At 39.0% G+C, this 18,840-nt stretch overlaps 1 protein-coding gene across 4 annotated transcripts in view; it reads left to right on the top strand.

Annotated features, from left to right (window-relative positions):
- FNDC3B (fibronectin type III domain containing 3B) overlaps positions 1 to 18,840 on the top strand; it is a 414,553-nt gene that overhangs the window by 266,148 nt on the left and 129,565 nt on the right. For all 4 annotated transcript variants that reach the window (XM_069560055.1, XM_069560042.1, XM_069560049.1 and 1 more), the window contains one exon: positions 2,724 to 3,014. In XM_069560055.1, the coding sequence (XP_069416156.1) occupies positions 2,724 to 3,014 (291 nt within the window). The remainder of the gene's footprint in view (positions 1 to 2,723; positions 3,015 to 18,840) is intronic.

Raw genomic sequence — 18,840 nt, 5'->3', positions numbered from 1 at the left:
AAAATGAAAAGGGCCTCAGAGATACGGTATTATGTCTTGTTAGTTTGGGCCTTGATATTGGTTTAGTCTGAAGCCCTTCTCTGTCAAAATGGATACTAAGAAACCAGATAAGTGAGGGTAAAATTAAACACTAGAACTTTGCAAAGTAACTTTCTTCTGTGTCTGACTATGAATTGCTTCAAACAGTTATTATGTTGGTTTACAGATAAAGTGCATGAGAAATGTCTTCTTGTTTAGAGGATGTTATTACCTTACTTTCATTGATTTTATATATATATTATATTATATATATATATGGCTATTTTAAGTGAAATCATCAATATCCTATTTTAACTTAGGGATAGAATTTAATTTTTTTTTTTGCAGTAGCATTTAGAAATAAATTTAATATAATTCAAAAAGCTTACATGCTATTATAATAGGGTATAGAGAGGTGACAGCAAAAGATGAAATCAATACTTTAAATGCATAGAGGCATCAATAATTTCCTATTGCTGTAGTCCTCTTGCCTAGTAACTTAATACTCCAGAACATCAGACACTGGGCATATTCCATGAAAATATTTTGATAAAAACTGAACGATTTCAGTTAGTTGAGAATAGTTTTTAAAAACATATTCAGTACTCATACAATACACATTAAATATTTTAGTACTTTTCAGTTTTCTAGTTGGGTCTGAGCTTAATGACAGTGTGAAAAGCCTTGGCTGTTGACTCATTACTTGATGAAGAGTGTATGACCTGCCTTATTTTAGCAGTCGTTAGTAGGATGCCACACAATTACTGTTTTGTGAATGGTGTCTTTTGTAATTTTACACAATAATATGATTTAAGTTATTAGAATTAAGCAAAAAAAAAAAAACAACACTTGTCTTCATTGAATTAGGGTGTTTTGATTTATTTTCATTAAAATAACACGGAGAATAATCAGAAATAAATGAAAGTGCTGTCTTCATTGATTCCTAAACAGAAAACAAAAATCTTTTGCTTTATAAATAAAAAGCCTTTTATATATTCTTGTACCTTAGTTCTCAATATGTATGCACCTAAAAGTAATTCAGACATTTAGTTTCCCAAACTGTATGCATTTTAAAAATTATTGATGTTTTAAAATATTACTCTATCAGTACCCATAGTGAAAATTTTAAGTCTCACATGTAATATCTTGTGATATTTAAAACCTTTATCATTCTTTTTCTGTGTTTAGACATGATTTACTTGGGCATGCACTCTGTGAATAGAATTGTGTTTCTCTAGTGAAAATTGGTTATCTTGTAAGTTCAGTTCAGTCGCTCAGTTGTGTCCCCATGAACCGCAGCACACCAGGCCTCCCTGTCCATCACCAACTCTCGGAGTTTACCCAAACTCATGCCATCCAACCATCTCATCCTCCGTCTTCCCCTCCTCCTCCCTTCAATCTTTCCCAACATCAAGGTCTTTTCAAATAAGTTTGCTCTTCGCATCAGGTAGCCAACGTATTGGAGTTTCAGCTTCAACATGAGTCCTTCCAATGAACACCCAGCACTGATTTCCTTTAGGATGGACTGGTTGGATCTCCTTGCAGTTCAAGGGAAGATTTGCTTTTTTAAGGTCTTCCTCGAGCTATGTGAACAGAAAGAAAATGAAAAGTGGAGCTTTACCCTTCAACAGTCGAAACATCGGTTGTTCAGTTATGTAGGGTGACTTTACATTGCTAATGTGCCTAGAACAGTGCTGGTTTAGGTCTTGTGTCCAGATAAATAACTAGAAGTGTTCCCTAGTTACCCTCAGAAGTACCTGGATTTGGATGGTAATTTATATGATCACTCTGTGCATGTGGGGCCTTTTTTTTTATTATAATCGTGTAAGGACTAGTATCTGTGTTCTATATTATCACTTTTATTAGTATTTAAATATAATTTTTAATTGCTTAAAACATTTAAATTTAAAATATGTGTTTTCCCCTCAGATCATAAGATTATTTCACAGGCTTCCATTTTCTTTTGAGCAATGTAAAAATATGGATAGTGAAGCCAGGTGACATTCTACTAGTCAGTGTGTCTTCTGATTACCCCAGAATACAAGTTTAAGACAATAAATGGTTATGTCTGGCACCAGGTTGCAAAGGTGGCTTATATATATAATATTATAGTCTCTTGAACATTTCCCTTAATTCTGTGAGCTTTGATTATTTTTAATGGAAATTTCTCATCTCTTCATTTTAATAGATTTGGTTCGCATGTTGGCTCTTCTAAATGGCACAAATAACCCCTTATATTCTTGTTGCTATATATTTTTCAGTAGAAATATTCTGTCTGTAAGGATAAGCATCCATGTAAATGTTTTGATTCTGAGGACTTATTACTTAAGGGGGTATTTGTTTGTTAATTCTTTTTTTGTAGATTACAACTACTAAGAACAATTGACAGGCAAATTCAAGCTTAATTATATATTCAACTAGAATATGAACTCTTGGTAGAAAAGACTGTTTAATATTTTCCATAATCTCTTGAACATTTGTGAACACACAATATAATTTTTTTAGTGATTATTCCTTTGTTGGTTAGAAATGAATGGGAGTATTTTAAACGTGTATAATATGCATACCACTCTCTTTAAAATATTTTATACTGTATTTACTGTAAAATGTTAACCTCTTCCTTCAGGAGACAGGTCATTGACCATCTAAGACTTTATTATTGAAGATGCAGACTGAGTTTGCATTTCTCCTAACCGTTCTTTTAGAAATTATACCACTCTATGGAATGTCGAGTTACATCACCCGAGAAGACCAGTATAGCAAACCTCCGCACAAAAAGCTGAAAGACCGCCAGATTGACCGCCAGAATCGCCTCAACAGCCCTCCTTCTTCAATCTACAAGAGCAACTGCACCACCGTGTACAACGGCTACGGCAAGGGCCACAGTGGCGGCGGTGGTGGAGGCGGGGGAGGCGGCAGCGGCGGTGGGCCGGGCATTAAGAAAACAGAGCGGCGAGCAAGGAGCAGTCCAAAGGCAAATGACGCAGACTTGCAAGGTAATGTTCAAAGACGTTTGCCATGAGGAGGGAATTCCTAGTTTTACAGAAGTTTATATCATGGCAGCTGGCCTTTCTGCTGGGAGTGATAGGGTAAACCTTCTCTTATCTTTGCTTAGCAAGAACAGGATATTGTATCATCTCTTTTTTATTACTCCTTCATGGCAGAAATATTATTTCTTTGGTCACGTGGGCTGTGTAACAGTCTACTTGATCTCAGTGACAACTATCTGAAAGTATTTTCACATTGGCTTACTTCTGTTGTTACATTAACTAGACAGATGTAGAAGAGAGTCTGAGTAAAACCAAGTGTAGAGCTAGTTTAAATCTCAAAATAATTATACCTCATAAAAGCAGATGTAATTAATTCTGTGCTGTAGTAAAATTTATCATCTTGTAAGGCAGTATATTTCTGGCTCTCTCATCAGTCATTGTTTAATGCTGCCTTTGGCATCTTGAATGAAGTATTCGTAGACCAAGAATGAGAAGGAAGAAATAGTGTCACCACATCCAGATAGAGAGATATCAGTTCAAAGGGCATGTTGGTTTCTTTTTTTTTTTTTTGGTAGATCAATTTTGTGGCTGTAAGATCAGTTAATTTGGGGAAGAAGGTATGTATGTTGTAAATGAAGTTTTTAGATGCGATTTAGACACAACCTGTTCTTAACAAGCTTTTTATATGGGTATATGTAGAAGATTGACTTAAGGGAATCCAAAGAAGAACATTTTGATAAGTTAGGTGAGATTACAGGTGTAGATAAAACAAAGACATGTAAAAGACAAGGTCAGAACTGATTATAATATGGTTAAATATAGTCCTTCCTTTTTGGATCTCAACCATGTAGAAAAAGTCACTGTGTATGTGAGAATATGTTTGTGAATGAAAACTAAGTAGTGTGTGGTTGATTGTGTAGGGAAGAGTGGCCTCTGTCAGGGCTCAGGAAAATTAGGTAAAGCCAGATTTCAGTATCAGCATTTCACCCCATGTTATTTACATGAGTGAACTGTGGCATGAAAAAGAGTAATAATAAGATATAGTAAAAAATGAACAATAATTTCTGAGTGAAATGAATTATAGATGTGTTTCATTTTGTTCTTTATTCTTTTCTGTATTTTCCAAGTTATATTTAATTATCATGCATTATTATTACAGTTATTAAACAAAGCATAAATAAGTATATATGAGAAACCCAAGATTTAAGAGGCTTTTAAATAGCTCCTAGAGGAAAGTACTATGTCTGTTATATAGAGTAAGTTTTAGTTAAATGATACTACAATTTCAAAGTTTGAAATTCAGGTATTAACAATGTTGTAAATTTAAATCATGGCATATAAAATAATTTATACACATACACACAAACATACAAGATTAGAAATAGGTTTCCCTAAGGAGAATTTTCATCTATAGAAAAGAGAAAAAGAATGTATTAGCTGTCTTCAGAGAGCTGAATACCTTGATTACTTGATTGATTCTTTAATAATTTTTGCCCTGCCTTGTATCAGAAAAGATTTAAGACAGATGACATAGATAAATATAATGAGTATGCTAGGGTGATGGCTCAGAGGTTAAAGCATCTGCTTCTAATGCGGGAGACCTGGGTTTGATCCCTGGGTCAGGAAGATCCCCTGGAGAAGGAAATGGCAACCCACTCCAGTATTCTTGCCTGGAGAATCCCATGGATGGAGGAGCCTGGTGGGCTACAATATAATACAGGCAAATAAAATAAATTTAGAAGGATCTAAGAGGCTGAGAGATTATAAGAGAAGGTAAAGAAGATGCAGCAGGGTTGAAGTTAGCATACAAAATTAATGTATTATGAATTAACTGCTGCAAAACTAAGTACCTTCCTTATATATGCACTTATTTCTTTTTGTATATATTTAAATATGTAAGCTACCCTATGTTTTAATATCCTGTCATAGCTATCAGAGAGGAAATGGATTTGCATTGAAATCAACACTGAAATGCTTGTTAATGTACATATGTTTACAGGCATTTTGTCATTTTACCTTATGACAGAATATAATTATTCTGAGCACCTCAAACTCTTTGCTGTTGTATAGAAAACAAGTTACTGTGTTGGTAACAGTGAGATTACTCTTGCTATGGCCTTTTAGAAGTGTGTGTTTCACAATGAAAAGAGAAAATATTTTTCTCTTGCTATGGCCTTTTAGAAGTGTGTGTTTCACAATGAAAAGAGAAAATATTTTTCTCTCACCTTCAGTTCAGGCTCAGTGTGTTACTCCTGTTCTCATCATACTATTTGCCTCCTCAGAGTCACTCCAAGTGCTACTCTCCAGGTGGTTTAGCCATGAAACATAAAATCAGAGGGAGTATTATCTAATGTACTCTTGCTCATTCCAGTAAGGATCTGAGGGAGTTTGCATGTTGGATAAAAAATATGTATTTACCTAAATGAATTGAAAATGTATATCCTGACCCCCCAAGATGCACATGTATGTTTAGAGCAGCTTTACTCATAAGTGCCAAAACTTGGAAGCAACCAGAATGTCCTTCAGTAAGTAAATGGATAAATAAACTGGTATATCCAGACAAGGAATACTACTCTGCACTGAAAATAAATGAGCTGTCTAGCTATGAATGACATGGAGCCACCTTAAATATGCATTACTAAGTAAAACAAGTCAGTCTGAAAGGGCTACATAATGTGTGATTCCAACTACCCAACAGGAAAAGACAAAATTATGGAAATGGCAAAAAGACCTACAGTTGTCAGAGACTGGGGGAGGGAGGGATGAGTAAGCCAAGCACAGAGGGTTTGAGGGCAGTGAAGCGACTCTGTCTGGTACTATAATGGTAGGCTTACATCATATACACTTGTCAAAGCCCGTACAACGTGCAACACTGCTACATGGAGGCTAGTGTAAACTGTGGACCTGGTGGTGTGTCAGTATACATCAGTTGTAACAAATGTACTGCTCTGGTGTGGATTTTGATAGGTGGGAGAGAATACATGTACGAGGGGGTAGGGTGTATCCGGGTGTTCTTTGTAACTGCTCAGTTTTGCTCTGCACCTAAATCTTCTGTAAAAAGTAGTGTATAAAAAAATATCTAAGGAAGCTGAGGACAAATAAAAGGAAGACATGAGTGATGTTGTGTATAAAAGAATCCCGCAGAGTTGCCTAATGTTGTCATTGTTTAGTTGCTCAGTCCTGTTGACTCTTTGCGACCCTATGGACTGCAGCACACCAGGCTTCCCTGTTCATCACCATCTCCCAGAATTTGTTCAAACTCATGTCCACTGAGTCAGTGATGCCATCCATCCATATCGTCCTCCTGCCTTCAATCTTTCCCAGCGTCAGGGTCTTTTCCAGTGAGTCGTCTCTTCCCATCAGGTGGCCAAAGTATTGGAGCTTCAGTATCTGTCCTTCCAGTGAATATTAAGGGTTGATTTCTTTCAAAATTAACTGGTTCTATCTCTTTGCAGTCCAAGGGGCTCCCAAGAGTCTTCTCCAACACCGCAGTTCAAAAGCATCAATTCTTCAGCGTTCAGCCTTCTTTATGATCCAGCTCTTACATCCGAACATGACTATTGAAAAAACCAGTAAGGCTCTAGAGTGGTCAATGAAGCAGAAGTAGATGTTTTTCTGGAATTCTCTTGCTTTTTCTATGATCCAGCAGATGTAGGCAATTTGATCTATGGTTCCTCTGCCTTTTCTAAATCCATCTTGTATATCTAGAAGTTCTTAGTTCACATACTATTGAAGACTAGCTTGAACAATTTTATATGTCATATTTTTGGCTTTGAGCCTCCAGGTTGTCCAAGCAAAGAGGGACTCATGAATCAGGTGGAGTGAGTGAACAAAAGCTCCTCTTGTTTGTGGAGTCCATTATGTTGTTTAAAATGGTTCAGCCCTGTGGGCCTCAGAATGTGGTTGTTGGCTAAAAGGATCCCACAATTCTTCTTCTGCCTTCTTATAAGTGAGAACATTCTCCCAGAGCATCATTTTCCTTGAATATATAGCAATTGACTTCTGTACCTGGGAAATACGTCTTTCAGATAATTCATAAATTTACAATGTCATCTGATTAATATTAGTTCAGTTCAGTTGCTCAGTCATGTCCAACTCTTTCTGACACCATGAACCACAGCACGCCAGGCCCCCCTGTCCATCACCAACTCCTGGAGTCCACCCAAACCCATGTCCATTGAGTCAGTGATGCCATCCAGCCATCTCATCCTCTATCACCCCCTTTTCATCCTGCCCTCAATCTTTCCCAGCATCAGGGTCTTTTCCAATGAGTCAGCTCTTCACGTGAGGTGGCCAAAGTATTGGTGTTTCAGCTTCAACATCAGTCCTCCCACTGAACACCCAGGACTGATCTCATTTAGGATAGACTGGTTGGATCTCCTGGCAGTCCAAGGGACTCTCAAGAGTCTTCTCCAACACCACCGTTTAAGAGCATCAATTCTTCGGCCCTCAGCTTTCTTTATATTCCAACTCTCACATCCATACATGACCACTGGAAAAACCATAGGCTTGACTAGACGGACCTTAGTCGGCAAAGCAATGTCTCTGCTTTTTAATATGCTGTCTAGGTGGGTCATAACTTTTCTTCCAAGGAGTAAGCGTCTTTTGATTTCATGGCTGCAGTCACCATCTGCAGTGATTTTGGAGCCCCCCCAAATTAAGTCTGCCACTGTTTCCACTGTTTCCCCATCTATTTCCCATGAAGTGATGGGACCAGATGCCATGATCTTCATTTTCTGAATGTTGAGCTTTAAGCCAACTTTTTCACTCTCCTCTTTTACTTTCATCAAGGCTCTTTAGTTCTCCACTTTCTGCCATAAGGGTGGTGTCATCTGCATATCTGAGGTTATTGATATTTCTCCCAGTGATCTTGATTCCAGCGTGTGCTTCCTCCAGCCCAGCGTTTCTCATGATGTACTCTGCATATAAGTTAAATAAGCAGGGTGACAATATACAGCCTTGACGTACTCCTTTTCCTATTTGGAACCAGTCTGCTGTTCCATGTCCAGTTCTAACTGTTGCTTCCTGACCTGCATACAGGTTTCTCAAGAGGCAGGTTAAGTGGTCTGGTATTACCATCTCTTGAATAAGTTTCCACAGTTTATTGTGATCCGCAATAAACTGTGTCAAAGGCTTTGGCATAGTCAATAAAGCAGAAATAGATGTTTTTCTGGAACTCTCTAGCTTTTTCTATGATCCAGTGGATGTTGGCAATTTGATCTCTGGTTCCTATGCCTTTTCTAAAACCAGCTTGAACATCTGAAAGTTCACGGTTCATGTATTGCTGAAGCCTGACTTGGAGAATTTTGAGCATTGCTTTACTAGGGTGTGAGATGAGTGCAATTGTGCAGTAGTTTGAGCATTTTTTGGCATTGCCTTTCTTTGGGATTAGAATAAAAATTGACCTTTTCCATTCCTGTGGCCACTGCTGAGTTTTCCAAATTTGCTGGCATATTGAATGTAGCACTTTCACAAAATCATCTTTCAGGATTTGAAATAGCTCAACTGGAATTCCATCACCTCCACTTGCTTTGTTCGTAGTGATGCTTCCTAAGCCCCACTTGACTTCATATTCCACGATGACTAGCTCTAGGTGAGTGATCACACCATTGTGATTATCTGGGTCATGAAGATCTTTTTTGTACGTTCTTCTGTGCATTCTTGCCACCTCTTCTTAATATCTTCTGCTTCTCTTAGGTCCCTACCATTTCTGTCCTTTATTGAGCCCATCTTTGCATGAAATGTTCCCTTGGTATCTCTAATTTTCTTGAAGAGATCTCTAGTCTCCCATTCTGTTGTTTTCCTCTATTTCTTTGCACTGATCACTGAGGAAGGCTTTCTTAGGAAGGAGCTACCCCACGTCCAAGATAAGGAGCAGTGGCTGCGCTTTTATCAAGCGGACTTGAAGAGATACCCCATGTCCAAGGTAACAGAAACCCAAGTAAGTTGGCAGGCACTGAGAGAGGGCATCAGAGGGCTGACAGACTGAAACCACAATCACAGACAACTAGCCAATTTGATCACAGAGACCACAGCCTTGTCTAACTCAGTGAAACTAAGCCATGCCCGTGGGGCCACCCAAGACGGGCAGGTCATGGTGGAGAGGTCTGACAGAATGTGGTCCACTTGAGAAGGGAATGGCAAACCACTTCAGTATTTTTGCCTTGAGAACCCCATGAACAGTATGAAAAGGCAAAAAGATAGGACACTGAAAAATGAACTCCCCAGGACAGTAGGTGCCCAATATGCTAGTGGAGATCAGCAGAAAAAGAACTCCAGAAAGAATGCTAAAGTTACTTTGCACCTTTCTAGCACTTAGGAAATAACAAATGTAAAAGGAAAAGGGCAAACTTCAAATTTGTACCTGGTCCTATGATACGGAAGCAAACAAATTATATTAACCTAAAGAAATAAACACATTAAAAAAACAGAGGTACATTAATTACTGTCTTGAATTCTGGTTCTCTTGGTTGACTATACTTCAACACCAATGGGACTTTCAAAAAATGCAGACCCCCTCAACCTTATTTCAGACCTGCTCCACCAGAATTTCTTTACTTGATCTGGCTTGATGTTTTTGATCAAACCTCCACGAGAATGGTGACCAGCAAGATAGAGAACTACTGTTCTGATATCAAGGATGGTTATAGAAAGTGTGGTTTGCTATGTTGTACATGATATGAGGTAGCAACTTTAATTCAGCATGCTTGCACCACCCCCTGAAAGTATGTATGGCACATAGTACTTACTAATACTTAGTAAATATTTGTGGAAAGAGTCCTGTGTACTTAACTGCTCTGTTGGCTTCTTTCTCTGCAGCCAACCCCTCTGTTCATTTATGGGTACTTTTGGGAAAACAGCTTAGGACAAAGTCCCACAGGACCATCAGGGAAATGTAGGATTCCTGTTTTTTTGCACACCTTGGTGTGGGCAGAGAACATTTGGAGCTTTGGTATCAGACATACTTGGCTTAGAATTGGGTTTTCTCACTTGTTGACTATTTGCTTTTCATATTCCCTGAATATCTGTATCCTCATCTATAAGATGGGTATATTAATTCCCAGTGTGAAATATTAAAAGTAGTCTAGCTTGATTCTTAACACCTCTGTATAATGGTCATCTTTTTTACTTGACTGTTCTTATCATCTCCCTCCTGTAATCTTAGGGTCAACTCTCATCAAGTTACATCTTCTCAAAACAAGTATCTTTGTATGCCCCTGCACCCCCATATGATGCCCTCTCTCTTGCAATCATGCCCTTTCCCCGCAGGTCCTTCCCCTGGAAGTCAGAAGTGGCTTCCTTCTGCTTAGGCTATCTTCATTTTGAAAGCTAAATATGGTACTCCTGGACCTCTACCTCTGGAAGTCCCATCCAGGCTCTCTTGGAGAGGTTGCTACTGAATCTCTGCAGGGGCAGAAATGTGTCTCCTGCCCAGAGGTGCCAGATTTCACATAGCTTCTCATTGCCCGATTAGGGACCCCTAAAGTTCCAAGTAAGTGAGAACTCTTGGTGTCTTCTTGGGAAATCCTTTCTAAGGGACCCTGTCTTTGGCATCTCCTCATACCTTTTTTAGAAACCTGAGTTAGGAGTCCCTGTGCTCAGCCTGAGGAGGATCACGTTATATTTTAAGATACATCCTTATCTTCCTCTCCATCCCATCCTCTGATTGTGGCTGCAGCTCCATCAGATTTGAACATGCTATACCCTGCCTCCTTATGGAACCTCTGTGGTGATCCCTATTGTCTAAGCTGCTTGCTGCTTGCCTTCCCAAGTACTTTAGATTTCCTCACCAGATGTCCAAATTTTTGCCTTATTTCAGGAATATGCCTCATTCTCTCTTCTTTACTTCCAGTCCCTCTGCCTAGCGCACTCCAGCTCAGATCTTCAACAGCTAGGTCAAATATCACCTCTTCTGTTAAGCCTGCCTGTCTCCCAAGGCATAGCAAGGGCAAACTGACTAGGAGAAAATATTTCAAGAATTTTCCCCTCCTTTTTCTTTTCCTTAACTAACATTTGATTTTAGATCAGTGCTTGGGTTCCGTGTCCATAGTTGGTCCAGAACAGGAATGAAACAAGCCGTCCTTGTGTGCAGAGAGTTGTGCACGAAGAGCTCAGCCTCTTCTGTGGCCCAAACTCAGTTAAAATTGTCATGTTCCTTTTATCACAAACTAAAGAAGTTTCTGTTGCTCTTCATTGAGTGAGAGGGAAGTTTCATCCTTTCATTTTATCCTTGGTAAAAACCAAAGTGCATCCTGTAAAGGAAGTTACTCAGAGGGATACAATTTTGTAACTGAAATCCCCTAGTTTTTAACCAGTATTGTAGCCTCTTCATCATATATCCTGAGTAGGAAAGTAAGGTTGTCAGTTGGTACTGTTTTAGAAGTGTTGATGTGAAGCCAGAATGAAAAAGAAAAACTATGGTGAGGATCCACTGTCTGATAATATGAAAAGACTTGTGCAGTCTCATTAATAATGGGGGTGGCTGGATGGTTTGGGTAGGGGGAAGGGGAGAGAGAAAGAACATCAAGAGTGTTTATAAGTCAAAATCGCCACTTGTGTGTGTGTGTTTATATGTATAAAAGTATTTCAGGTGTGCAGTTGATAGTGCTGACATTTACCTCATCCTAGGTTTATCTTTTCATTACTTGAACATTTTAAAACCTTAATGGAATTGTAAGGTAGCAATTGGTTGTATTTTGGACTGTGTGATGCATAACAAGTCATCTCACTGGAACTCCCTTTCCCTTTCAGTAGAATGAATGAGTGAGTTAAAGTCAGTGATTTTCAAAATCTTATTGAGGAGAATATCTTCCCTTTTCAAAAAATCTGTGGATCCCCAGTTAAATACAGTAACCTTCCTCCCCTGCCACCATCTCCCACTCTCTCCCTCTGTCTCTCTCTGTTACATGCAGGCACACACATGAGCGTGTGTACCGTGAAAGCAGGTAGAATTGGTGCGCTGCTATGCTTGGGGTGGGAGACACAGGTACTTGTCCTCCACATGGCTTTTCTCATTCTCACCTGAACCCTGGCTATTCAGTCCCAGGTTCCTGCTTTCTCACCATCTTGGAACTTCTAAGACCTGTGCCCCCTCCGGCCTGCCCCAGGCCTATGGGATTACAGTTGGTGGACTTGGGGCCCAGCAACCTGTGTTTCATTGGGCCCTCTAGGTGGTGATCAGGCACAGTAATGTTTGAAAACCAACTGACCCTGTGAATGCCAAACAATATTTAAGGAAGATTTTAAATAAGTAGTATGGGACGCATTCCATTAAAACACTGTATCTAAGCTGAAGCATATTCCTTTTTGTGGTATATATATATATATATATATATATATATATATGCGAGGGGTAGGGAGGGGAAGTTCCTTTTTTGTCGCTAGCATGTAAATAGTAGCTTATGGCAAAACCTCTAGAACTTACAGGGCCATATGGGGAAAAATTGAAACAAAATGGTAAGAATTTCAAATATAGAAGAAGATACAGTGTACTTTTGGCATTTGACCTTTGGAATTATTGATAATCCAGAGATTCAGTTACACGTTTGATAAAATTCCATCACATAGAATCATAATTTGTAATCATAACATTGAAAGCTGGTGACAAAAGCATCCTTCTTGTGCTTTTCTCCTTCAGAGGTCATAAACTGTCTTCTCATCCCCAGTAGCAGTATACCAAGTTTTTGTATCCTGATCCCTTCTCAGATGGCCCTCCCTGACATTTTCTTCTTTTCCTACATTTGGCTTTTACTATTCAGACAACAGAATCTGACCGCAGTTTCTCTTTACTAATAATTAGCATGAATGCTCATTCATTCTGCAGATAAGAATTGCTGTTGTAAGGGTGTGGACAGCCTTTTCCTCTGGAGCTCTGAGATTATGAGCATCTGTGGGTTCCTGGAGGCTCTCTCTTGCTGGGTGGCTTCACTCTGGGAGGAGGTGGCTGCATCCACCTGTGCCGGGCTGACAGTGGTTTCCTTTGTTTGGAAGGAGGAGCCTGATGTTAATAAGGTCTGGAATGTGGGGAGTCCAAGCAGATTTTCTTTTGGAATTTTTTTGGTCCTGGCTCCCCTTAAGAGATAGCACTAGTGCTTTTCTGTTTGAGATATTTAATGGGGCTTTTGCACTTCATGAGTTGCTGATTTCTTCTTTCACTTGTAGCCTTTTTATCTCATGAGCACATACCTCTTAGGCATACTCAGACTGGGTGTATTGGAAGAGAGTTTGCCTGCGGAGGGAGCAGGGGTCCTTTCTCCCAATGTGGGTACTTTCTGCACTGCATTTAAAAATGTACAGTTTCTAGCTGGCTTTTCATGATTGCTTCATCTCTGAAGTCTCTAGTGATGATAAATCCCATGTGTTTTCACCTGTCTGCAGCTGCATTTGAATCCTGTGTATGGCAAATATATCAAGAAAACATGAAAAAAAAAATTAAAGATGAGCTCAGGTCAGTGGAATTCATCCACTCTTCTGCCAAGTACAGTCTGAAAAGTGAAAATAGTCCAAGGAAACCCAAATAACTTTTCTTTTTTTAAAGGGACAATGTGGACCCTTGGATCAAAATGCAAGATACACTCATTTTGGCAAGAAACTGGGCAATTAACACCCTTACTTCCATTTTAGACATATGCTGCCAGATCTATCCCCTAGTCTCAAAGGCCCCTGAGTGATGCTGGGAGAGGTCTGAGCAGGTTTTCAGGCCTTGCAACAACTGCCTATGTGTTGGCTGGAAGGCAGGCAGTCTGGGGGACAAATGGCTGTTTTCAGAAAGAGGGTGCTGCTCACTGACGTATGGGCACTATCCTCTAGGGACCAGAGAAATCCAACCATGAGTCACTTTTTCGGTAAGATCCCAGTGTGCTCATATATGTATATTTTTCTTTTAGAGGCATTGAGTTTCCTGGTGTAGAGGCAAAATCTGCAGCTCAGATTTTTGAGGAAAAAATCTGGAAACTGGCGGCCCACATTTTTGCTAATGAATAGGGTGTGTAGTTGTCTTTATCAAGTTCCATCGCTTATCTTTTGCCCTTTCCCCCCTGTATTTTTTTTTAATCCCCTTATGTTTTTGATGCAGTCTGGAATGTTTTAAAGATGTTAACTACATGGTTCTTTCAACAAGCAGGATGATATATTTTTGTCATGTCAGTTTAAGAAGTCTTAACCCATTATATCATACTTGAAACTTCCCATTTTTCACTTACATATAAAATGACAAAATAATATGCAAAAAATTTTTTTGAATTTTCTCTTGCAGTGAATGTTCACCAGAAGATTGAGGGCAGAATTTTGATTAGTTTCTACCATATGTAGTACTTAACTCTGTGAACCCATATTATTTTCTCTGCCTTTTTTGCTTTCTTGGGAACTGATCATAGAGGCATTTAGATGACATCCCACGTTGGTAAAATACATGTCATCCCAAAGAACACTTTAAATAGCAAGTATAAGTGATGACATGGTTTGTTTCTGGTACATATATAACCTTCAATTTTATTGAATTGAAACTTCTGCATGTTATTCTCTCATTTAGCTGAGTTGAATTCTGAATTTAACTGGGTCAGAAGGCATCATCACAAATGTGCCATACTTAGAAGCAAAATGGCGTACTAGTCGAGACCATGCTGATCTGGATTTAGTCCCCCTCTCTGCCTTTTGTGAACCTTGTGCCTTTGAACAAGATAGTTACCCTCTCTTATCTCCAGTTTCTTCATGTCTGTATAAATTGGGGACCACTAATAGCACCTACTTCAGAGGGCTGTAATGAGTTCTTAATACAATTTTAGAGTCACTCAGTAGTTTGTAAATGTTTCAGAATATGGATAAAGACAGACCATGGCATTTTTCTGCTTAAGAGGACTGCCTTGTGGGGATCATGTTAGCAGAACCCTGGGCCTGGGAACATGCCCCTTGGAGAGCTGAAGGTCACCGAGTCCTGTGTTCTGAGTCAATGCTGAGTAATTTTCAGTGCCAAGGATTTGAGATAAGAGGGGAGTCAGGGGCATCCAGTCCCCAGAAAAGACCATGACAGTTGCTATCCACAGACAGCCTGGTGAATTCTGGACAAGACGAACAGTCTGCCTCTGTCTTTCCTCTGCCTCCTGTCTGGTCTGGACTCTCCTGCAAGGCTGAGGCTTAGGCCAGCCTGATTCTGTGTCTGGACCTCCTCAACACACTACTTCAAATTACTTTGCTAGATATTAGAAGTGTTGAAAAAAGAGGGAGATGGCTGAAGATGACTTGGGCAAGCAGTGGCTTCTCTATATTTATTTTGCTGTCACTCATATTACTTGCTCTAAGACTGTTAGTTAACCCATGTGGATAAGCTAACTAGTGAAGTCACTCAGTCATGTCCAACTCTTTGTGACCCCAATGGACCCCTGCCAGGCTCCTCCATCCATGGAATTCTCCAAGCAAGAGTAGTGGGGTGAGTTGCCATTTCCTTTTCCAGGAGATCTTCCCGATCCAGGGATCAAACCTGAGTCTCCCGCATTGCAGGCAGATTCTTTACCATCTGAGCCACCAACGAATCCCAAGCTAGCTAGGAACACCACTAAATTTCAAGGTCTTTTACAGTTTTTCCTTATACCTCAGAAGCCATCCATGTGAACATTCTGTTGGGCATATTATGTTGGTCACATATTGTATCTGTTGATGTAGTATGGAAGGTGTGAATACCAGGAAAGGATGATTGCAGGGCAGGGAGCTTCACAGAAGCTGGGCACCACATGGTGTGTGTAGTCAGAAACCATTCCTGTAAATACTCTGTCTAAAATAGACTTAGCATTTGCGATAGAATTTTGGCAACTTTCCAGCTGTTATGTCAGCATTGATTTTGTCACTGCATCTCCTGTGGGATGGTCCTCTGGGATTCCTGTATGTAACTGCTGTGTGGAGAGGCATGGTATTGAGTGTCTGGTTTGACAGAGTCAGTTTCTTGTAACATGACAATTACAGTCAATATTGCAGATGTGCTAATGACAGGTCGTCCTCTCTGCTGTGACCAGCCTTGGCTTTTCTTTTAAATTTCATTTGCCCAACCCCACACACCACAGGATAGCAGACTGTATCATGCTGTTCCAGTTTTTGGTACGATCATGAGACCTTGAAATTCTATTAAGAATGAAAAGAGAACACAAAGGTAAATTGGGAAAGGTCCATGAGAAATAATAGTGACATTAGCTGAATGCTTGAGATTTAAGATTTGCAAGGTAGAGAGTGCAAATTGTCCCTGTAGTTGACTATAAAAATCTTTTTTTTCCTTCTGGTGCTGAATTTGCATTGTGAAAAAAATACTTTTTATACATGCTCACCTACCCCCACCCAACTATAGCTACTACTTCCCCAGTGGCATCAGAAGAATGGCACTTTCCATGTGGGTGCTGAGCTCACAGGGGAGGAAAGAGCAGGTGGGGTGACTTGCTCCAGGCACAAAAGGAAATTGTAATATTCAGGAAAGTTGGAAAGTGGAGGCAGGAGTGAAAGGAGAAGGGCCTCAGAGGAACGGCATGTTGAAATAAAAGGACAAGGCCAAGGGAAACAAGTAGAGTGAAAGGAGCAGATGTGGTGGACGGGGAGATGAGCTGGATAGTGGAATAAAGATAATTTGGAGGAAAACAAGAGGCAGAAAAGAAGAGAGGTTTCATGGTTCCATTTTCATAGATTCCATCCTCCCAGCATTTTCCAGAGGAGTAGGACACAACCCCTTTGTCCTGTTGTGGTCTAAGAGCCCTTTTATTGGCAGCTCCACTTTGGGCGGCTCCACTTTGAACATATCTCCATGTCAATAAATCTCTTACCCTTTCCTCTTTGGGCTTTCCTGAAGCTTCTGTCTTCCTCCTGTGGTGGGTTATAGCATTTGCTTCCAGTGTACATTGATTTGATAAGCAAATTACAATGAAACCTTATACAGAACTTCAGTGGCATTAGCAGTACACAAGATTGAAGTATTGGGTTTGAATAGTGCTCTGTAGTTGTTAACGTGACAGAATTTTGATATACCTAAAAACTTTGGGAAATTTTGGGGGAAAAAATATCCTTTTTAAACTTTAAATCAGAAATTAAGGACAAGAAAGGAACCTTTACCCTTGGGTTTGTGTGTCTTTGTAAAAGCAGCCTACTTTAATCAAATGTCATTATTTTTAGGTCCTCTAACAAGCCCAGGTTACTTTAAAATGTAATCAGTACTTTCTGGAGTGAAAAAAAAGGAAGTTCATTCTTTTTTTTTTTTTGGAAGTTCATTCTTAAGTTTACGTTTATATGCAGTAAAAAAGAATATTGATGGCATTTCTGGTAAATGCTCAGATCTTGCTTTCTAGACTTATTAGATCTACCCCACGAGAGCAACATGAGGAAGTGAGAGGGAAAACCTCAGTCTACAAACAATTTTAAAAGATTTTCATAAGTGCATTTGTTACTGCTGTTCTTATTCACATGGTGAACTTAGATTGACCTCCTTTTTCCTATGATTTGAAAAGACACAAGTTATTATATGGAATAGTAAGATCTTTACAGTCCAAAGGGATGGAGAAACTGCCATATTTTAGGTTCACAGAGTTCTTCAAAACTATTTAAGTATATTGCCAAACTCATTAAAAAATAATATTTAGTCTTTCAGGAAGATTTATTTCTTGGTGGAATGTTGTTCCTAGAAGCTCCATAAGATACCAGCATCTCTTGAAAACTCTGGTTAAAAATCATGTGCTACTTAAATTAAAATGTTTGTTGGTGCTTTAATGCTTGAGCTATCAAGTTATTTTATACTTTGAAACACTGACACCATTAATATTTACTATTCACACCATTGTCCATTAGAGGGTGACTCAAGTTTGATTGTAGACAGTTTCAATTTGAAACTGTATTTCCTTTTCATTGAAGATTTCCATTCCATGAAATATTATTCTCCACAGATTTCAGTCTCTGGATTTAGTGGACTCAACACCATCTAGAATATCATGTATAAGGCCAAAAATGTCTCTATTAAAGTTTGATAAGTCTCTATTATTTAGTATTTTATAGAAGGAAGATTATCTTTTGGGTAGTGAAGACACATGCATTGTAAAACCACTAAAATTTCTACTGATCTGCTTGATTCTACAATGGATAAATGCCTGTTTTCTACACCATTTCTTTTAAATAATTTAAGGGCCAGTTGGTTGCCATTCTATGGTCATGCACCTTTTAGTTGTAATGGGAGATACTAGTAATCTTTTATATATTAGCTTTTATTACTTAAGTTTTCAGAACTTCGGTTTTCTGAACTTGATAATTTGTGGAATATTTGTACCCAGAAATTAAGATTCTCGTTCATTTTTGCTTCTCTTTTTCTTCTGTTTTATACTTTTCTTTATTCCTTGAATTTTAAAATTCTGTGAATTCTCTCCCTTGCCTTCCCCATTCTGAATACGTGGTTTCCATGACTTGTCATATATGTTATCACTAATAGTATGAATGGACTTTTATTCAGAATTATTTATTTATTCATTCATTTGTTTACTCATTTACTACTGGGATATTTTTGTTTTGCTCTTTGAAGAAGGAAGGTTCAAGACTTGCTCTTATTTTAAAACCATGTTAAAGCTAACTGAGCACATTGGAGGAAAAGAATAGCACTTGAGATAAGTTTATGACCCTTCTTTAAAGGTGCATGATCCACGTGGTAGGTTCTCTTTTCTCCTTATTTCCGTTTCCTTTCTGTCACCACTCTTGTATATGTGTATCTTCAGTGATCTCCTCACTAGTGGTAACAAGTTCTAGATCAGTGGATAAGGGAGAGTGTGTCCAGATTATTGCTGTTAATAGCTGGTAAAGTTTTGGTGTGTGAGGAGAACCTGAA

Source organism: Ovis canadensis, chromosome 1 (assembly GCF_042477335.2).
Source record: "Ovis canadensis isolate MfBH-ARS-UI-01 breed Bighorn chromosome 1, ARS-UI_OviCan_v2, whole genome shotgun sequence".
Lineage (NCBI taxonomy): Eukaryota > Metazoa > Chordata > Mammalia > Artiodactyla > Bovidae > Ovis > Ovis canadensis.
The sequence above is the reverse complement of the archived record's forward strand: the minus strand, read 5'-3'. Positions and strand labels throughout refer to the sequence as shown.